Genomic DNA, 23,063 nt, shown 5'->3' with positions numbered 1-23,063 from the left:
CTTTGGAGTACTTACCCTGAGAAATGTATCAATGATGTCACAGAACGCTTTTAGAATATTGTTGAGTATTTGACACCGATTGAGTATTTCAGAAACTTTTGTCAGTCATTACATCATGACATTTTAAAGTAAACAACGGATGGCCCTTTCTAATTTTTACGTTCGTCTAATGGAAAGCGAAAATAGCATCTTTTGATATAATTCGCACAGCAACTTTTGGCTCAAGATTTTCTCAGAATGTTTTTAAGCTTTATGTACTTGTGCTCCAAGTGAAGAGTATGTCTAGTTTTATTTTATTTTCTTGTAGAGTAAGTTTTTTTTTGTGTTTTCCTCTGGTTTCATGAGTACGCTCTCGAATTAAAGAATAAATAAAAAATAAAAAAATAATATAAGTTTTGCATTTACTCTTTGACAATATCTTGAACGTTGACCTCCTAATACGCAATAACTCAATATTATCACATGATCTACCCTGATAAGTCATCAATGTCTGAGATCTGCATCTCTGGTTCATCAATGCTTGATGGAAAGCATTTTGCAGCAATTTCTGTAGATGTTGTTCTTCTAAGAAGGGCCATCACTCCTTCCCGGAATCTATCTTTTCTGCGTTTCTTTGCCTTCCTTCTATTCTCCTTGATTTTTCGACTCTTTTTCCTGCTTCCTGAGCTCAAACCGCTGAATATACTTCTTAGTTTGGTCAACGTCTTCTCCAGTTCAGCAAGGAACTCTGTTGTGTCACTCTCAAGGTCATGAAGTGCTTCCATGACTTCATCATAGTATGCCTTCTGTTCCGTAGCCCAAGGCTTTAAATGTTTGCCCGAGTCATCAAAGATTGTCAAGTATTTTTCCTTTATCTTCTCTTCTTCTGCATTTATTTCTTCTTTTAAAAACTTATTTAATTCCTTCACTCCTCTTTCACACATTTCCACGTAGGACACTCTTGGAGTTTGCTTCATGTTAATGAACTTCCCATAGGCAGCATCATTTTGAGAAGTCTTGAAGTTAAACTTCTTTTTCAAATCATCCAAAACTTGTTTTCTTATGTACCGTTCTCTTCTTTCTTTGTAAAGATAGTCTTGGAATTTACTTTGGAGATGTGGATATGCTGCCTTGTACATAGTTGGGAGAATGTCATTGTAATAAACAGTCCGGCTGTGTTTTGGATCTGCATATAGCCACTTCTGCCATGGAACAGTTTCTTTGATGGGTTTAGCCTTAGAAGTAGCCCATGGAAGTACTGAAGTACTTTTAAACAAGTCATTGACAATGACATAGTCCCCACTTGTAATAGGAGTATAAGTGTTGATGGGGCAGGGAAATGTGGTCATTAAGAAGTATAACTGGAGTGTATATGTTGAGATCTATGGGCACATAGGTCTATGTCGTTGTTCCCAATTTGAAACACATGAGGCATGTCTAAGTTATGGTTCTAAATCGGGAAAAAAGATCAGACCTCTAGCTGTATTGGCCAGCCAAGAAATACATATGCGCATAATAAATGAGGTACAAGATGTGACATCTTAAGGTCTAATACCCTATCAAAATTGGAGGGTATAGAACTTGTGGTTACTGAGTTATGCATATATATGTATAATCAAGGTCAAAGGTCATCAAGGTCACGTGACATTTTGAAAAAAATTGTATTGCTAATTAATCCCTATATGCCAAAAATCAGACCTCTAGCTCAATTCGCTTGCCCAGAATTAGATATGTGCATAATTAATGAAATAAAGCCTGTGTTGTCATAAGGTCTCCCATCCTACTAAATATAAAGGACATAGCACTTGTGGTTACTTATTTATTGACATAAACGTATATTTTAGGTAAAAGGTCATCGAGGTCACATGACATTTGGTCAAAAAATTTCTATCCTATAGTTATCCCTATATACCAAAAATCAGAAATCCAGTTATATTGGCTTGCTCAGAATTAGATATGCACATAATTAATGAGGTACAGTATGTGGTGTCATAAGGTCTTCCATCATACCAAATATGAAGGGTGTACCACTTGTGGTTACTGAGTTATGGACAAATATGTATATTTGAATTCAAATGTCACTGAGGTCACGTAACATTTTGTCAAAAAATGGTATTGCTAAGTTATCCCTATATACCAAAAATCAGACCTCTGGCTCCATTGGCTCACTCAAATTAGATATGTGCATAATTAATGAGGTAAAATATGTGGCGTCATAAGTATCATACCATATATGAAGGGTGTAGCACTTGTGGTTACTGAGTTATGGACAAATATGTATATTGAGGTCAAAGGTCACCGAGGTCACGTGACATTTTGTCAAAAAAATTGTATTGCTAAGTTATCCCTATATACCAAAAATCAGACCTCTAGCTCTATTGGCTCGCTCAAAATTAGATATGCGCATAATTAATAAGGTACAATATTTGGCGTCATAAGGTGTCCCATCATACCATATACAAAAGGTGTAGCACTTATGGTTACTGAGGTACGGACAAATATGTATATTTGAGGTCAAAGGTCACTGAAGTTACGTGACATTTTGTCAAATATCTGCGATATCTGTGTGAACTGATAAACGAACGGACAGAAATGACCAAATCTATAAGCCCCTGGACTTCATCCGTGGGGACTAAAAACTGTGTCACTGCATCCTTTTTGCAATATAGTATGAATACGATGAGAAACTAATTTAATTTTGCTTGGCCTTATACATGGGAGGCTGTGGTTAACTGCCTTATACATGGGAGTCTATGGACGTGTAAACTAAAAAGTCCTCTAACATGGCCAAATTTGATCGCATTGTGAAACAAATCAACGTGCGTCTGTATGGAAGAGGGTACTATCCTTGTGCGAAGTTTGAAAGAAATTGACCAGGGCATGTCTGAGATATATGCGTGAACAAATGCACGCACGGACACACGCACGCACGGACACACGCACGCACGACATGACCAGACCTATAAGTCCCCCAGACGGTGGGGACTAACAAAAGAGACACATGTAAATGACCATCAGCTGTGAATGTCTGCTCGGTTCTGTGGTATAAACTTGTCCCCTGGAGTCTACCGTCTGACCTTTGCCATTCTATTGCAACTATTCTGCTACTACCAGAGGTGCTTTACAAATGATATGCCTGCCTCACTGGTTTTCTGAGACTGAAGCAGTGACAGCTATCAAGCACCTCGATGCGGTCTCAATGGTCAGTACTGAAGACTACTGGATTTTTAGACTAGAGGTATTGAATAGTGCACAACGTGAAGAGAAAACAATGACCATTACTTCTACGACAGCATTCTGGACAACTTCATAAAAAAAATCTATGATACATTATTGTCAGTAAAACTCTTACCTGTTTGTTTCCAAGATTTTGTTGACGTTGATGGGGTTTGTTTTTCAATGTTGGCTTTCTTTACTGTTTCCTTTAGCTGGCGTACCTTCATTTTGAACATCTTCACCAAGCCAGGCTTCTCTTTTGAGAGAGTTTTGAGTTCAAGATGATTGCAATCATCTTCATCTAGGGTCGCTATCACTTCTAAATACCAACAAAAATTGTACGTCCACTTTTAAAGAAGCCTGGTCTTGATAAGAATTCCCTTAACAACTACAGACCAGTTTGTAATTTAACAGTTATTTCCAAATTAATTGAAAAGCAGCTCTTATTATGTAATAACATTTTTCATGCGAAGTGTCAGTCTGCTTACCGAGAGGGTCACAGCACTGAAACTGCTCTCCTTCGAGTGCACAATGATGTGCTGCGTGCTCTAGATCGGCGAAGTGATGTCATTTAATTCTCTTGGAGCTTTCTGCTGCTTTTAACACCATCGACCATAACATATTAATACACAGGTTATGTTGTAGGTTCAGAATTGATGGTACTGTTTTACAATGGATCATTTCCTATCTAAGTGACAGGGCAATGAGGGTGTGTGTTTGGTCCGTGGTGTCAACAGCACAGACGCTTGACTGTGGTGTTCCTCAGGGATCTGTCATTGGTCCTGTGCTTTATAGTTTGTATACAGCACCCCTCGAGGACATCATAGAAAAGCATGGTTTAGAATCCATGTTCTATGCTGACGACTCCCAACTGTACATTACTTGCTCCCGTGTCTCCACACCAACAGCTAAAATTGAGAACTGTATCGAAGAAATCAGACAGTGGATGTCTGCCAACTTGTTGGCTCTGAATGATGGCAAGACTGAGGTGATTAGATTCTCGTCGAAATTTAGTGATGGAGGTCAACCACGTGCTTGTGATCTGCGGGTTGGGGGAGTTAGCGTTCATTCATCCCCTGTAGTTCGTGATCTTGGTGTTACACTTGATGCAACAGCATCTATGTCGGCTCATATCACAAATTTATGTAAGTCTGCTTCATTTGCTTTATGGAAAATTGGAAAAATCCGTAATCTTCTTGATACAAGTTCTGCAGAAAAATTAGTACATGCGTTTGTTACATCAAGACTCGATTACTGTAAAAGTTTAATGTTTGGCCTTCCGAATTATCAAATCAGGAAGTTACAACTTATACAAAACTCAGCTGCGCGTCTACTAAAATAAAGAAAGCAGATTCCATTCATCCAGTACTACGTAGTTTAAACTGGCTACCTATTTATAAGCAAACATAGTTTAAAATTTTATGCTTAACGTACAAGGCTTTAAACAATACGGCACTGAGATACATAAAATAGCTTGTCTGCGTTCGTAATTTGGGGCGCTCTCTTTGGTCGACTGCTGATGGTGCAGCGATCAGTTTACACAAGCCGATTGCTAACACTGTGTTTTACGGTGATAGGTCTTTTTTCTGTTTTTGCACCGCGGCTGTGGAACAGGCTGCCATCGAAACTGCAATTGTTGATAATTTTAACGTTTTTAAGTCTCATTTAAAAACTTGCCTTTTTAAAGAGAGTTACTTGTGTGATTTTTAACTATTTTCCATTGCTCTATTTTTATAACTGAAATGCAATGTGCCTTGAGATGTGTTTTCCATGGAAGGCGTTTTTAAAACAATATTAATTATTATTATTATTATTATTATTATTATTATTATTATTATTATTATTACCCTTTGTTCAGGAGCCTGTCCTTAAAGAAATCAAGGCCAACACTCTCGAGCCATTCCTCTACATGTACTTCACGTGCCTTTTGATCGCTCGCCATGTTCATTTCTGTATGCATAAATCCCTCCTTTGTATAGGAGCACCTCCACTGTGGAGTAACGATAAAACAAACAGATACAGACATATACATTACAAATAAAAACATACAAAGGTAAAAGGAGACTGCTGCTATCAGGATTCCTGATGCTGGATGCTGGTGTGTCTTCTCAGCCATTTAAAATATTTAATCTTGCATTGTTGAGCACGTACAGGTACTGTCTAATGTACTTTTCCTGTTTATAATAACAATTACAGCTGGCTGTATTGAGCACTGAGGTAGGTTCCAAGATATAACAGGTCAGGGCATGTTCGTTTGACCACAGATCAGTTAGGTTAATGTAGCAGCGATGACAGAGGCTACTCTGTAGTAGCGCAATGTACTTTGTCCGGATGTGACGGAGACTATTACAGGATGAAATAAAATGTTGTCTATCTTCAGATGCAGCAAGGCAAAGCTGACAAGTTGGGTTCACTGTATACTGGTTAAATACTAACTGTCGGATTGTAACCTCATAGAGAATGGTATTTGGAGTAAACAAATATTTCATAGCAAGGTGAATTTTCTAAAATGTATCAACGCTTCGATTGGAATTGCACCAAGAATAATGTATTGAGCATGATCCACAACTCTGTCCGGTAGGCCAAGAATTTGCTTGAGTGTTCTTTTATAGAAGTAAGAATGGATATGTGCAGCTTATTTAAAATGAAAACTTCTGTACCATGCAGTAGGACTGGTAAGACGTAAAAATTGATTGAATGGATAGAGGCTAGTGGAGTTAGACCGTTTATACCATGTAAACCAGATCCTAGTAGTGAATACATTGATTTCCTGGCTTTCTGTAGGTTAGACTCGATAGTTATTCTGGGATCAGTTAGTTTGGAGTCTCTGTATACCAAGATGATCTGCATTTCTGGACTGGGTAATGATGTTCCTGGTAGAGTGTACGAAGGTTTGAGAACTTTTGGAATTACCGAGAACACACTTTAAGGGGTTGCATTTCATAAAACTGCAATAAGCTATAATCGCTGGCAATATTTAACAGAAGCTGGAGATCTGAAAGATTGTTCGATATCAAGGTGACATCATCTGCACAGGTAGGTGAAGAACAGTTAATAGAACCGATTAAAGTTCCAGCACTTGTTGACTGTATATTATTAAGTAGATCATTAATGTACAGTTTGTAAAGATCAGTTGACAGTATGCCTCCCTGACGAACACCTTGTGTTATGATGATTGGGTTACAGCGATCACCATGCCACTTGATCTGAGTTGTAGCTTTATCATATAGATTTCTGATGAGGAGCCATAAAGGTCCTTGTACGCCAGTAAGAAACAGTTTCTGAAATAAGCTTGCATGGTTCACCACATCAAATGCAGACTTCGCATCTAATAAAGCGACAGCAGAATGAGACTTTTCGAGTTTTGAATTGGAACAAGCTTCTTGTAGAAGAAATGCACAATACATCGGGGAAATGCCAGTGGTGAAACCAAACTGTAATGGATGTCAGCTGTAGTAAAGATGGCTGTATTAAATCTTTGATGATGATTTCTATAATTTTTGTGATAACTGGAATGATGGTGATGCCTCTGTAAGAGGATGCAGCATCAGGTCTGCCTTTCTTCTTGAAGACTGGTATAGACTTATAAAGGAAAGTTGCAAACTAGAGGGTAATGGTCCGCACTATTTGAGTGCGGGTTAATAAGTCTTGTCACGCGGAAGTCAGGAATTGGTGGAAAGGGGTGAGTTAAGAAGTAGTCAATCGTGGACACGTCTCTACCATTTGCATGACAGAAGTTGGGTACCGGGTCCTGCTGTTCAAGACACAAAGTTACTGTGCTGTATAAAATTTCCCAATGACTTCTGACGCTTGGTACTGATATTCTTAGTAATATCTGTATTAAAGTCCACTGCAATAAGTATCTTATTGGTAGAGCAGAACTTCTGTATTATTTCGTCAAGTTGAGCCAATGTGTCAATATATTCAGCATCCGCTGTAGAACCACTTCTGCAGAGCATATAGACTGAGATGACAACAAAAGGACTGGGAGTGGAGTTGAGCTCTATGCACTGAATCTTCAGATTACCATCCGGAAGAGTTCACTATATGATCGAAAGATTTCTTCCAAAGATGGCCACTCCACCGTAGAGTTGAGGTCTTTGCTTCGCAGAGATTGGGTCAAGATCATCAACAGCCTTTGCTACACATGAATAAAGTGGATAAAAGTCATTAAGCTGAATCAATGAAAGTGAAATTGCTAATGCTCTTGTATGCAGATTATATCAGATAACTTGAAGACATCTTGAGTACGGGTAGAGTTAGTAATAATATTCTTACAATTAAAGGTAGAAATGCGAAGTTCACAATGCTGTACAGAGTTCTGTTTGATGCTGTACAGAATTTGATGAAGCTTGGGCTTTTGACAGTTCAGCGTTAAGTGCCTCTGGTTTGATGACGACCTTTGGCAAAATAGAACACTGAGAATCAGACAGCTTGCATGGATAATGTAGCAGAGTATCTTTATACTGTAAAACCGGAGGTGATGTAGACTTGATTGCAGTTTTAACATGAGCAGGTGACTGTGGGGAACTTGAGTAGGTAGATGTTGTCGGGTAGACTGGGGTTGAACTTCAGATGATACCGATGACTGAGCAGTATAGGCCTCAGGATTTCTTGTTTGTGGAGTGAGATGCCTGGTGTGGAATTGGGGTTAACAGTGGAACAGTAGTAGAACTGCTGTAGGCTGAATTACAGAAGAACTTTTGGAAATATCTTCAATTGGTTGGTTTGGTAACGTTGTGGCGCTGGGGATGTTGACCAGTGAATTATTAGAAGCCATACGAGAAGATTGTGGTGGCATATTTGATATTCCGCTTGTTGAGAAGTTTTTAGACTGTGATGCTTGAACACTGTTGCCTGAGAAGTACTGGTTCCGTCGATACTAATGTAAACCATTATTAGTTGTAGCTTGGTTACTTATTGTTTTGTTGAGGTTAGTAGATGGAAAGGAAAAGGGTTCATATTGACGAATCCAGGTACTTGTAAAGGTGTCATCAATGTGCTCATAAATGGGTTGAAGGGAAAATTTGGAGATATGACTGGTTGTACTAAATTATACTGTGGAGTTCTAGATTCCAAAGCAGTGATTCTGGTGCGTAGTTCATTCATCTCTAACTGTTGGACACGCTGATGTAAATCATTTAATATGATCATAACATGACTTTGGGCCTTGGTGCATCTGTTAATTCAGAGTGGTACTTGAACGTTGATCAGACTGTATATTCCAATTATTATTACTGGAGTCAGGTGCAGAAACAATCTTATGGGCTGTTACATGCATACGAAGTAATTTATTACTATTTTTTCAATTCTTTAATTCTAGATTCTAACTTGTTGATGTAGGAGCAAGCAACTGTTAAGTCATGGGTTAAATCTTGTACTGTGGCCTCTCTTTGTTTTAGATTTTTTCCGCCTTGCGTAGTTTGGACTCTCTCAATCTGATGTCTTTCAAGTTTGTATCAGCGCTACAGTTCAAATGGCTTTGTTTGCCCGTAGATTTCACAGCCGGCTGTTGTTGGAAAGTTACATGCGAGGTAACGTTGGGAGCTTGGTGCTGGAGTGTTAAATCAGCAGGTTGCTCAGGAGACTGGGGTGGTGTAAAGGTTACCAGGCGGGTTTAGATGTTGTAATGAAAGCTGAAGCACTGCTGATATACAAGTAGGGTGAGAGTTCCTTTAAGTTTTCACGCTGTGGTGAACATTTTTGTCTACAGAGGGGCTGTGAAGATGTATACACGAATTGCAATTATAATCTTCATTCTCGTTTGACTTTACAGTTAAGCATGATGTATGGAAGACAGCAGAGCAGGACGAGCTAACAGAACTAGGTTCATCTGTAAGGATGTCTTGGCAGATTTGACAACTTACAGAATCTGTAGATATACCTTAGATTGTGGTGTAGCTTCATTGGCTGTGGACGTAGTAGTTGTTCTGTTATCTATACAGCCTTGAATGGCATATTAAGATTATCTTGATAAAGTTGAAATTCAGTATCACTCAGTTGGGCACATTTCTGATGTAACCATTTAGAGCAATTTAGAGCATTTAGAGCAATTGTTACATTGGATACCCGATAAAACTATTCGGTGACAATTGGAACAGAGATCAGAAGTGTCTATTTCAGACTGATCGGTTGTAGTTCTGTCAGTATAAGCTATAGCAAGGGAAGCGAGTATTGTATTCTTGTTAGAGGTACGATGTTCAGTAGACTCAGAGTACTTTAATTTATCAGTGCGTCATGAATTACTTCATCTTGTGAACAGATGACATTGTGAACTTGAAGCAAGGTTTCTATTTCTGGTAAGTATTTGTTACAAAAAAATGACAAAAGCGCACCATTAATAAGTATTGAACAGTTAGTGTTATAGAAGTTAAGAGTTAGTATCTGCTTTTTCCCCTTTGAATTATCTTTCAGTTTGTTGTAAATCTTCAGTTGTTGTTCAACTACCAAGTTATTAGAATCAGTAATGTCAATAAGTTTGTCACAATACCATGAGGTAATGTCATTTTGAAACTTCTCTAAAATAATCCTCTTCACATATTCATAACTGCAGTACTAAGGGTAATCTGTTTTCCCTTGTCTTTATGGTTATATAATAAGTCTCTCTGGTGCACGAGGATAATTTCTTATCAATAGGTCTTTCTTTATTTAGAGAATACCGTTTCGTCTTTACTGGAATCGACGGTGGTGGGCTGTTGCATAATTGCCGTGTTCGTATGCGATGGGGTGTTATGATACCTTCTTCGTAGATGTCTTGTTCTTTGGTTCCTCGACAATGAAATAGGAGTGTGATACGCTGAAGCCATGATGAAATAAGAGAACACGGAAGTTGCTGATAAGGAGCAACAATGTCAAACTTTGCTGATTTCACTGAGAATTACAGACTGCATCACTACTGTCCAAGAAGGCCACTGGTACACACCGAGATGAGAACTTGAGACGTCGCCACAGTTCACAATGGTTACTCAGGTTCACAGTACTATGAAAGCTTGTAACATCAAGTAGTGAATGTACTATTAGTACACTGCAATTTTTCTGGTTTGCCGGCCAGCTAAATTCAAGCCAAAAATAAACCGGCTTGTTTGTCAGTAAACGGATTGTGGATTGTATCGAGTTGTGAATTTAGGCTTATATTTGGCTTTCTGGTATGCCAAGTCTGTTTTCTGTGCATGCCAGTTTGGGTTTTGATACGGCATATATACATGCCAAGAAGAGATCACGTAAGCTTGCCAGTAAGCCAGTTAGTACTGAACAATGGTTTACAGGCAATCCACTCTTATATGAACAAGGCTTGCTAGCAAGCCATGTTTTAGATACTGTGGCTTGCAAATACACCAGATAATGCTAAACAGTGGCTTATTTGTAAACCAATACCACACTTCTCTGGCTCAACAGTAAGCCAATTCTGGTTCCATCTGGTTTGAAGATAAGCCAATATTACTGCAATGTGGCTTAAAACAAACCAATTTCTGACTAATTATGGTTTACCAACAAGCCATTACAAGCTGGCTTGCAGGCATGCCACTCTAGGGCTTTTGTATGGCTTGCTGACAAGCCAGTTCAATAAGCCATAATGGGGGAATAATTATTTTTGACCATCCTTCAAATTTAAATTGGATTTCTTCAAGTTTTGCACACACGGGGGATGATTATCATCCAATAGAATGGCTTATTGGGTCTTCTATGTGATGGAACTACACAAAGCAGGATTGTAAAACATCTGAAACACAAATAACAGCTGAAGTAGTTAGAAATCCTGCAAACTACATTAAAAAACCAACAACAATCATCAAAATTAATTTCAGACTAAATTTATTGCAACTGACAAGAAATGAAACAGTAATTGTTAAAACATAATCAAATCTAATACTCACAAGGGAATGCTCGCTAAAAATCACATTCTTATGAATGCTAATTGTAAAATCATACTGATAACATAATTTGATGTTATAAAGTTTACCTCATGCATCTGATGCAAAATTGCTAGCTGTTTCACCGGGAAATCCCCTGCGCATTACAGACCACTCATAATTGTCAGCACATTTAGTTCACATCCCAGCTTTGTCAAGCCAGAAGTACTCTACAAATTGACAAGTTCCTTTCAGACATCTGATGTAATTAAACTTTGAAACCCTAGATAACTAAGCAAACCCAGCATAACATTGTCTCTTTCCATGCTGCAGAATATTACACCTTCAAGAAACAACACAAACTGCTTGCTCCTTCATAGACGAGCATACCTAAACAGGGCTGCTGCTTTTCTTCCTCTGAGTTTTCCAGTATCCTGAAATATAAAATGTAAACATTTAAAATTTGAGGCACAAGGTTAGATCATGGTAAAACACTCAGTGGTAAGCTACTAGTACAATGAGGGCAAGGCCTATCTACTGGTATGTTTAGGAAATTTGTGCAAGTATATCGGAATGTTCATTGGCAGCATTCTAAATTATTGTCATGCTCTTAAACGCATATTTGACTGCAGGTACACTATTATCAAATCTTTCTTCGTGCTTCAATAATCTGACATGACTCCTCAGGGTAAAGTCTCTTAGCATGAAAAAGATAGCTCTTACAAGTTATTGTCGATGTCATAGGCCTTGCTGCATCAGTGCACTGGCAAAAATGTGTAAAACTATGGTTTGAATGTCATGATAATGAATTTTACATTTAGAATATCAAAATGAATATATTACAAGGCAAGATATATTAGCGTCACAGTGCAATGTGCTTTTGAGACTTGCAAAGAAGTTGGAAAGACTTTGAGAAAGCATTTTATCACTCTGGCTATGCAACAGCCATCATTGATGATATACTTCACATGTATATGGTTTGAAATAAGTAAATGGCTACTTCTTCAGTATTTCACTACTCTTTATCATCTACAGTTTCTCGGCCTACTTTCCTCAGCATACTAAAATGCCAAGTATTATGTTTGTAAACACAGCCTGTATTTTTATCATTTTTATAATTGACAAATGAATTCTTGTCCAGCCCTAAATGAAATTTCAAAAATAACGATGCTACATGTACATACTGTACTGAATAGCTAAACATTGAGGATTTCATCATGCTTCAATGACTTGAATGGGAAACTGCAGTTGATAAGCAGAACAAAAATGCTGGCAGAAAGCCCCCAAGTTGTGGCTAATGGAGATCAGAACAACAGAACTAAGCCATAATCTACCAAGTAAACATATGATTCATGTGAATGAGGGTATGGTAGATGGTCATATCGGCCTTTTATCTTGAAATAAATTGACAAATGCAGATTTGACATGGCCATGTCCTTGTACAACATCCTGTGTATCACCCATGTACCTGACAACACTGTAGCAGGGGTAATTTTATACACATCCCTGATATAGGAATGTGTGCTGTAGGTATGTGACATGCCTAGCACTATATGCATGTACCAGAAGTGCTGATCACCTCCCTGTACCAGGACCTGTGTTCAGCATTTGAGGCACAGTGATGAACACATCCAGATACCAGCTGTGAAATGTTCAGCCCCTTTTTACCCTTTCACATAAAAGCTTACCTCCCTGTACCAGCCTTATTGTAAACACACAGTGCAATTGTGCCTATGCAGACATTCATGTACCAGTTATGTTGGAATTTCCCTATTACAGAACTGTACACATTTCTTCTACAAGGTTGATTTGGAAGCAAGTTTCAAGCTCATTTTTTCAAACCCATGTTACATGAACTATTTGCAAAACTATTGTACAGGACTGTTGATACACTAGGTACATGGATGTGAAATGCACCTGTGCTACTTATTTTTCTGACTATACTATACTGAGGATATTATTTTAATAGCTGGTAGTCTCTGTAGCTTGGCAGAGCTAGTACAGGTATGTGCACATCCCTGAACCAGCCCTCAGAATGTAACAGGGCTGTGAGAGATTTCCAGTGTAGGGTTACACGGACGTAGGTGTACTGAATCTGGCAGAAATTATAAATCCAGCATGATGAAAACTCCAACAGCTGTAGCCATGGCAATTTCCAAGTAGTTTTGTCGTGTGTATATACTGCAGTTTCTTGTTCTACTTATTAAGGCATAATGAATGTCTAACATATATTATCAACCCAGTTCATATGTGTATAGCATGGTTATTGTTAAAATCTAATTTCAGTCTGGAATAGAATTCATTGTCAACAATAACAATGGTTGTTAAGCATGTACACAGTACATTGTCAAGCAGAACACTGGTATTCAAGAGACTTGTTATATAGCTATCAAAACTGCAGTTTGTACACACAACAATGAAGATTAAAATTGCTAAAACTTACAGCAAATGTCAGAGCAAACTAGTCAAGGCACATTATGTGCCTTGACTAGTTTGTACTGAATCACAGTAACAAATTTTTCCAAGAAAATACTTACGTCACAACTGTTACCATTTTTCCAACTGCAGTTTTTCCACCAAAGACACTCTTGAGAACAAAAATGTTTGATGCCTGTTTAAAAATAAGGGAATGCAAATTATGTTTTGATACACCAGACTAAGATTCAATATCATAAACCAGGTGCAAGCAAGTGGCCCCCCTCATATGATTGATTATAACAATAAAAAGTTTAAACATGTCTGTCTGTTGTGTGACCACGACAAAGATAATATGTCACAGATATGTAATAACAGCTGAAATTTAAACAAAACCCAAAGTGTTAGTGTAATATGTGGAAATATGAGGAACATTCATGCCTGATGTAATTATTATCACAGCACATAACGATACTTGATCACCTTTTATACCCACTCTTTGAATTCCATATCTGAGGGCAGAGTCTTCATTCTGCTTACACATTGTACTCAGAGAATCCATTGTTAATTTGTGGAGCTGAAGGCATTTTCTGTATCAAGTATGTTATGTCCTGGACAATCTGTTGAAAAAGAAACAAATAATTATCTATTACCGGTAAGTGGAAGTCAATAGTCACATTTGTACAGGAAGTTATTTGCTGAAAATGAATCACTTTAATATTTACCCGTCTTGAGTGACAAGATGGCTCACAAAATTTGTGTAAGCAATGTTGAAGGACCCAAGTTCAAATCATGCTGTGGAAACATAAATTTGCCTTGAATAACAGAATCAACCTTTACATTGTTTTGGCCAAAGGATTTGTGAGGTATGTGTCTGTATTAAATCATCTAGTTGCCAGTTTGAGGTTATTATCAACATAAACAAGAATATCATCCATGAAACAGTATGTTTGTTAATGTTATTGAAAGAATGGTATGAGGATACCTGCAAATAAGCTGTGGCAAGTCAGTTTGCCTGAAAATCACACAGAAAGGTAGCATGAAACAAATGTGCAGTTTTACTCACCTTTTCCGGTAAAATTGGCATCTCTTTACTGTGGCAATAGCTGTTGTTGCAGCTATTTGTTGGTGTCTCCGTCCTATACAATAATGACAAAGGGTTATTAAATGCAATTTTCCTGTAAACTGATGGATGAACAAAATTTAAATGATTGCCATCTTTCCGTTCAGGTGGACAATGGCGAGGGGTTATTAAATGTACAGTGGACTTCGGACGATGTACACCAGACGACGCATCCGTGATCCACCTCTCAGAATAGCCCTGCATACAGGTATGTGTGTTCCTGGCGTTATAACTGATAGTTACACGGCCTTCGCCACAGCCCTGCAACGGCCTATGGAGATAACTGGGGTCTCTGCGGTCCGGATGAGGACTGCAACGAAAACGCTGTCTTTTGGCCGAAATTCTGCTCTACCAGGGCAAAATCCTTTCCCTGCCTACCTTAACCTCCTTACCGACCAAAGGAAAGATGCGATTAACTTCTCCTAACATCCAAAACCGCTTGTTTTCGGGGATTGCCATTTTGAATCTCGCTGCAACAACCCCAGTTTCATCCATAGACCGTTGCAGGGCTAGCTAGTGGTGGAGGCTGTATAACGCCGGGAACAACACACCTGTAACAATATAAGCTAAAAGTGGAGCTAATATTGGACTCATGAACTCTGACCTGACCATTTGCATTTTGAGTTGTATTTGCACATGCGTACATGTCGGGCTGCTTTGGCCGACCACATGCTGAGTGCCGGAGTTTATTAAACATCTTGTTCAAAGTTAGAACTGACTTTGTCATGTTATATGTGACCAAGAACATAGATAAAACACGTAACATGGTGTCAGGAGTAGTGAAACGTCCCACCGACTGAAGAAACAGTGTCTGGAGCGACAAAAACTCGTCTACAGTGAACGTCGACGTTCGCGGGCATATTGACATTGTAGCCCACATGCAGCGTGGCCTGACGAGGACAGCCTACGGTAGCAACTTTTGAAAACGTGAGTAAAAACACTCTTTCCGGAGCACCGTAAGATACCACTAAAGACGGGCTTGAAAGTCTTTGCAGTTGTAGTGCAAACTACGGTGTGGAAGTCGATAAATAGCTTCATTATCACTCGAAAACCTGGCAGACGCATTGAGTTGAATAGTGCATAAGTAAGGGTGCCCAAGTGTAACATAGAGCAGTCACCCGCCACCCGTCGCACGCTGAATCTGCCAGTATCTCCTATTAGACTGTACGATTGCAGCAGACAGTTGTATACCATGGAACACATCAAAGCGCCAGAGATGCTGGATTTCCACACCAAGAATTTGGCAGTGGTGTGGAAAAGATGGAAAGAAGAACTATCACTATACGTTGATCTAACCATGGCTGGCAAAGAAGAAAGTCAGAAATGTAAGCTGTTCCTATACCTTATTGGGAGAGAGGGTAGAGAGATACATGAAACAATGAAGTTTGACAGTGAAGAAAAAGATCGCAAGCTTGAAGATCTTGTCAAAGCATTTGACAATTACTGTAACCCAAAGAAGAACGAAACTGTAGAACGTTACAAATTTTTCAGTCGAAGCCAAGAAGCCAATGAGAATTTGGACAAGTATGTCACAGATTTAAAGATCTTAGCAGCAACATGCAATTTTGGCTCACTACAAGAGTCCCTCATCAAAGATAGACTTGTTTGTGGGATTAATGACTCAAGATTGAGAGAAAGGCTGTTACGAGAAGCAGACCTTGATCTTGAGAAGTGCCTACAAATATGCCGTGCAGCAGAACTGTCAAAAGAAAGCATAAAGACTATAGAGGTTCCAACAGAAGTCCATGCAGTGAAACAGAAGTGGGCAAATGCACAAGAGACAAGTAGGAAGCCAGAGCAAGGCAGAGCATGCAAGTATTGTGGCAAACGTCACGGAAAAGATAAAGAGAAATGCCCAGCATATGGCAAGCAGTGCCACAACTGCAAAAAGGCAAACCATTTTGCATCGCAGTGCATGCAGAGGAAACAGAGGAAAGTGCACTCTATACATGATAGTAGCCAGGAAGATTACGAAGAAATACAGTCAGTAACACTATCACCAGAAGAGGTACAAGTCAACAGAGTGACGGAAAGCCCTTTTCTGAAGCAGATTTATGCAACTATGCTCATTGATAAGCAGCCAGTAAAATTCCAGCTAGATTTAGGTGCAACTTGCAACATTATACCGGTGACCAAGCTTGGTAATTTGCACGACTACAAATTGACAGAGTCGAGCCGACTTCTCACGATGTACAACAAGACAACTCTAAAGCCTCGAGGACAGACCAAAGTGAAGATGGTGAACCCCAAGAATGGAAAGAAGTACATAGCAGAGTTTGTAGTTGTGGAGGACGATGCTAACACCCCATTGCTTGGCAGCAGAGCCATACAGCAGATGGGATTTGTAAAAGTCCAGCATGACCAGATACTACTAGTTCAGCCAAGTCAGCCACTCGTCAAAAACGATAGCACAAAGCCAATCACTGCGGAACAACTTGTCAAGGAGTATCCTGATGTGTTTGAAGGCACGGGTTTGCTTGAGGGCAGTACCATTTAGAAGTGGACCCCTGTGTCTCACCAGTTGAAAGATGAGCTTGACAGATTGACTGAATTAGAGATCATAGCCCCAGTTAGCAAACCAACCCCATGGGTATCAAGTTTGGTGACAGTTCTCAAGCCAGGGAAGATGAGGATCTGCATTGATCCCAGAGATCTGAACAAAGCCCTTAAGAGAAGCCACTACCCATTACAAACCATAGATGAGATATTGCCAGATTTGGGAAAGGCAAAAGTGTTCAGTGTTCTTGATGCCAAGAATGGATTTTGGCATGTGGAGCTGGATGAAGAAAGCTCGTATTTGACAACTTTCAACACACCATTTGGTAGGTTCTCGTGGTTGCGCATGCCTTTCGGTATTTCTATGGCACCTGAAGAGTTTCAGCGTAGGCAAGATCAGGCTATTGAAGGTCTGACATCTACAAACTCCATAGTAGATGACATACTTCTCTATGGTGTAGGAGACACAGTCGAAGAAGCCATTGCAGATCATGATAAGAACTTAAGAGCTTTCATGGAGAGATGTCGAGAGCGAAACTTGAAACTGAACAAAGAGAAAATCAAGCTGAGGTTAAAACAAGTTCCTTTCGTTGGACACCTCATTACGGATGAAGGCCTTAAGCCAGATCCAGCAAAAGTTAAAGCTGTTGTGGAGATGCCAAAGCCAACAGATGTTGCTGGAATCCAGAGATTTATTGGATTTGTGAACTACTTGAGCAAGTTCTTACCCAAGCTAAGTGAAGTATGCGAGCCGCTGAGAAAACTGACCTTTAAGGACAGTGAGTGGTGTTGGTTAGATATCCATGATAAAGCAGTTGAAGAGGTAAAGCAACTTGTTACTGCACAACCTGTGTTGAGATACTATGACCAGAAAGAGGATCTAGTCCTGCAAACAGATGCCTCAGAGACAGGATTAGGTGCAGCATTGATTCAGAATGACCAACCAGTAGCATTTGCGAGCTGTGCACTTACAGACACAGAGACCAGGTATGCCCAGATTGAGAAGGAGCTGCTTGCTGTCGTGTTTGAAATGGAAAGATTCAACACACTACACTTACAGTAGACCAGTTACAGTGCAGTCTGATCATAAACCTTTGGAAATAATTCTGAAAAAACCGTTGCACAGCACTCCAAAACGCTTGCAGAGAATGTTGCTGAGGTTACAACAATACGATGTTAACCTGATATACCGCCCAGGCAAGCAGATGCAACTTGCAGATACCCTGAGCCGTGCATATTTGACGGATGAGCCACCAGACAGGTTGCAAGCAGAAATAGAGACAGTCAACATGGTACAGAGTTTACCAATCTCAGAGCTGAGATGTTGAGATATACAGCAACATACGCAGAATGACAAGAGCTTACAAATCCTGACGTCCATGATACAGAATGGATTCCCTGAATGCAAAGCAGAGCTACCCTTTCAAATAACGCCATATTTTCATGTTCGTGATGAATTGAGTGTCCAGAATGGAATCATCTTTCAAGGTGAACATTCCTAAGAGTCTAAGATGTGACATGCTTCAGCGCATTCATTCATCACACATAGGCATCGAAGGATGTCTAAGAAGAGCCAGAGAGTGTCTTTATTGGCCTGGCATGAATGCCGAAGTTAGAGACTACATAGAGAAATGTGATGTATGTCGTACAGCAGGAGTGCGTCAACAGAAAGAAACCCTAATACCCCATGAAGTTCCAGCACAACCATGGTCAAAAGTTGGTTTTGATCTACTGTTATTCGATGGAAGAGATTACCTGATAACAGTGGACTATTTCTCTAACTACTGGGAGATTGACTATCTACCTGATACTACAGCGAAGACAGTTGTGAGGAAACTCAAGGCCCAGTTTGCACGTCACGGAATACCCGACGTATGTATTTCAGACAACGGACCACAAACAACAGCAGAAGAATTCAAGATGTTTAGTAAAGAGTGGAACTTTGAGCATGATACATCATCTCCAGGATATCCACAAAGCAACGGAAAAGTGGAAAACGCAGTAAAATCTGCAAAGACTATCATGAGAAAGGCAAAGTTAGCCAAATCAGATCCCTACCTAGCAATACTGGATTTCAGAAATACTCCAACCCAAGGTATGGATACCAGTCCTGTTCAGAGCTTATGAGCAGAAGAACAAGACTTTGCTGCCAACTACAAACAAACTTCTCACACCAGCCGTTACTGCAGTAAAGAAGGCAGCAAAACAGATTAGAAAGAATAAAGCTAGGCAAGCCTACTACTATAATAGAGGAGCCAAAGATCTACAATCTCTACAGCCAGGAGATGTAGTCAGAATAATGCCAGACAGAAAGAATCAGAAAGATTGGAAGAAAGCAGAAGTCAACAGACAGGTCAATATCCGTTCGTATGAAGTGACAACTGAGGACGGCAGGACATATCGCCGTAATCGCAAACATTTGAGGAAAACCAGAGAGACATATTTTCCAAGTACCTCCGATCCATTTGCTACAGAAAGGCCTGTAGATATCAGTGGACCATGTGAACAGAAAGACATATTCACATCTTCGCAGCCATCTCCAGAAATGTTGGACAACAACAGTGGAAAGGTACTAGACAAAACAGCCAGCCAGCCCACAGATGAAGCTCCAGTGAAAACAACACGATCTGGAAGAATCATCAGAAGACCTCAACACCTTCAAGATTATGTTGAGAAATAGACTGTAGTTTGAGTTTACAGTTTTGCATGCCATCATGTGATTTTCAGGACTCTAAATTCAGAACCTAAAGAACACTAGTTTTCTGTTCAATTCTCTTTCAAAGGAAAAGAGATGTAACAATATAAGCTAAAAGTGGAGCTAATATTGGACTCATGAACTCTGACCTGATCATTTGCATTTTGAGTTGTATTTGCACATGCGTACATGTCGGGCTGCTATGGCCGACCACATGCTGAGTGGCGGAGTTTATTAAACGTCTTGTTCAAAGTTAGAACTGACTTTGTCATGTTATATGTGACCAAGAACATAGATAAAACACGTAACAGCACCTGTACTCAGGGCTACTCTTAGAAAAGCTCCTCGTTGCTGACCAGCTGACACAGTGCAGCTATAAGAAAACGCATTTGATTATTCACCGAGCACGGACGATTTCGGGAACACATTCACTCGCGGTCGTGAAAAGCCATACAAACAAGATAAGGGGTCGACCATTTTATATCCTGGGGGGCTGGAAGATTTGGTGGAAAAAAAGATGCCAGGTGGAGTTGCTCGAAATCTGGCTTTAAGTGGCTGATGGAAAAACAATTATGGACCATTGTGACTCGGAAAAAAAATCTTGGCAATTGTTCGATGCACACTGCAGCATCAATAAAAATCAAGCAGTAGCTCTGGAGTTTTATAAAGCATAAACCATTTCAAGCTTGAGGAACAATAACTGAATATGAACAATTGTACAGTATACATGACCTTCTGATTAGAGGAAGTATGCTGAAATTGAAATTGCTCACCAGTGTTTTCCAGAAATGTGTAAATCTGAATGTATGGATTTTGTCAAAATACCACAAGAAGAGAGACAGCCTGCCATGAACTGGGTCAAGTGGACTCAGTCAGTCAAGTGGACTGTTCAACTTGCTAATATCACTCAAACCAGGACACTTGTCAGACAATGACATATTTTTTTCAAGCACAAGTAAATGCCTGGTCCTGCCATAAATGTACATGATTTTACAAATATATGTAGGATACCATCATCTCTTCTGATGACACCAGTGATGTTCTCAGAACAGTTTTCACTGTAAGTTTGTTAATGCTTAATGTAGAACTCAGTAATCAGGTTGTTTGATTTGTATTTTCAGTGTGTTACCCATGGTATAAATAAGATCTATAAAGTGATATTTTTGTAAAGTGAATCAAAAATGTACATGTATTTACATATCTTTATTACGTAGTTTCTTGAATATAGTCTGTGTGCGATAGAACAGCATCTTGTTACTGGGTGTGAAAAACCAAGCAAACAAACATGGCACCGAAATTTTGTAAAAAAAAATATATCTCGAAGAAGGAAAGTAAAAAAAAGTTGCCAGCATATGCCCTGTAGAAAAAAAATAATTCATGGTCAAGCAGGCGGGAAAAAAATAATGGCTCTCCACCAATCTTCCAAGCCCCCCCCCCCCAGGATATCAAATGGTCCACCCCTAAACATACAAAAGGGCAAGCACACATCAGTACTGTCTGATAAAACGAAATTGAAGGCTAATTTGTTACATCCTTGGCAATGATCATTGATATGAATGTAGTAGCAGTGCTATCAATTTTCGCTGGTGCACCCGTCCATGGTGTAGCGGTATGTCGAAGACAATGGCGAATAGTTGTGACAAGGAAATTTTCACTTTTTCCAACAATACTCAAACGCATGTATGTTACTTAAAAATGGTTCAAGCTAACCGATATGCTTTGAGGAAAAAACAAGCCCGGTTTAAATCAATGACTTTGCAAATCTTCCACGAAATATGCAAAAACAAGCTTACGTTTGATTTGTGGCTGTGCATTCCAAGACGTCGGTTGCAACAAGTCATCTGATCATGACCCGTGTTTATGTGTTGGCGAATACCTATCGTTGAGGTACATAACCAGTTCTTGCTTGCGAAGTAATTCTTCATCGGTGACGGAAGCCATTACTGTCGACTTGTGCTGGAGTACGGAATCGTAAGCGCTGATACGATCGTCAATAATGCCTCGGCTACGGTGCGAAGGCCAGTTGAATTCGGAATTTGGTGCGCGCAGTATCTGTGCCACACAGGAATTAATACACAACTGCCTAAAGTGAAGGGATGGGGATTCCACTAGCCAGTGGTCCCTATAAGAGTACGATCAATCAACAAGTACTATAATTCTTACATATGTCACGGATATATAATATCTATAACAAAGTTTAAACACTGGCTTGGTGAATCATTGTGTAAAATTGAACTATTTCAAAGTGTAATGTTACAAAGGGTGAAATGACGGTCAAAGGTTAAGGATTTCCTCTCCTTGTACGCTGTTTTGGTAATTTGACCGACCGTCTGAATATCAGTTGAGTTTGCTATGGCTTGTGTATATTTTTGGACCACTTTAGGGGCATAGAACATTTATGTCAAACATGTCCTTATTCATAAAATGCGACGGACTTGTCCCAGCATCAATTCTGTGACCAGGCAAAAACTCAGGATATGTCTACAATCCGGCGCTACAGAGAATAGCATATTTCAGATTTGTTGGGTATGTACTAGTACACGCATTCGGCCAAAGTTTGTTGTTGCATGCGTGACTCACGGTTGTGGTAGCTTTAGTCTGAGCCATGAATTATTGTGGTTTTTACTTTCGTCGTTGTCTTGGAAAATGTTGACAATCCGACGTATAGGCCCTACATTTATTTTTGCATGTTAATGAAAGAAAAATGACGTCATTTGAGATCAACGCTTTTTATTGTCAATTAATTCCTTCAATTTGTTTTGATATTTATGTGCCCACAGACTTGAAGCAAGTCCATGTCTTTTGTTCAATTGAAAACTTCACAAAATTGTATCGTCCAAAGTTAAAGCCAATCAATCTGTTGCACTGAATGCGCATGGTACTCCCTATCGTGTGAAAGGCCTGTCAAGTCGTGACGTGATGTAAAATTCTGGTTTAGAAATTAACCAGTGACTGATGATGACAATGGCTTGAAAACAGGCCGATTAATTTCATAAACTTGAATGGTTTCAACTCAAACCATGCCCACAGGAGGCATCATGGGCCAGTTGCTAGAGCTGTGGACTCATGATCATGAGTTCGAGCCCCGGCATGGCCGTGGTGTTGTGTCCTTGAGTAAGGCACTTTATTCCTCATTGCTCCTCCCCACCCAGGAGTGATGGGTACGTGGTAGAACAGTGGTTGTAATGTGTGTTTAGCTCTGCTGCGCTTATTGGCTACACATGTGAGCTGTACATATATAGTTTGCTCCCCAGGGAGTTGTGTGGTATCATATTAGGGAGCATTCGTT

General features: G+C 39.6%; 2 protein-coding genes across 2 annotated transcripts; one reads left to right on the top strand and one right to left on the bottom strand.

Annotated features, from left to right (window-relative positions):
• Positions 1–467: 467 nt before the first annotated feature.
• LOC139141530 (uncharacterized) lies at positions 468–14,022 on the bottom strand. The gene is made up of 5 exons (XM_070711123.1): positions 13,957–14,022; positions 13,583–13,656; positions 11,409–11,479; positions 3,332–3,514; positions 468–1,237 (listed from the first exon to the last, which is right to left on the bottom strand). Exons 1-5 carry the CDS (start codon positions 14,020–14,022, stop codon positions 468–470), a joined length of 1,164 nt encoding a protein of 387 aa, XP_070567224.1.
• Positions 14,023–15,775: 1,753 nt separating this feature from the next.
• On the top strand, positions 15,776–17,080 carry LOC139141529 (uncharacterized). The gene has a single exon (XM_070711121.1). The coding sequence runs from the start codon at positions 15,776–15,778 to the stop codon at positions 17,078–17,080; it is 1,305 nt and encodes a 434-aa protein (XP_070567222.1).
• Positions 17,081–23,063: the final 5,983 nt, after the last annotated feature.

Source organism: Ptychodera flava, chromosome 10 (genome assembly GCF_041260155.1).
Source record: "Ptychodera flava strain L36383 chromosome 10, AS_Pfla_20210202, whole genome shotgun sequence".
NCBI classification, from domain to species: Eukaryota; Metazoa; Hemichordata; class Enteropneusta; family Ptychoderidae; genus Ptychodera; species Ptychodera flava.
This window is presented reverse-complemented; position numbering and strand designations above follow the sequence as displayed.

Bases quoted from the DNA above. Each gene is read 5' to 3' on its own strand.
- LOC139141530 (XM_070711123.1), bottom strand. From the start codon at position 14,022: ATGGATTCTCTGAGTACAATGTGTAAGCAGAATGAAGACTCTGCCCTC. The intron at 13,657-13,956 runs GTGGGTATAAAA...ATTTTTAAACAG, and splicing joins TCAGATATGGAATTCAAAGA to GCATCAAACATTTTTGTTCT. The intron at 1,238-3,331 runs GTAAGAGTTTTA...AAAGTACTTCAG, and splicing joins AAAATCTTGGAAACAAACAG to TACTTCCATGGGCTACTTCT.
- LOC139141529 (XM_070711121.1), top strand. From the start codon at position 15,776: ATGGAACACATCAAAGCGCCAGAGATGCTGGATTTCCACACCAAGAAT.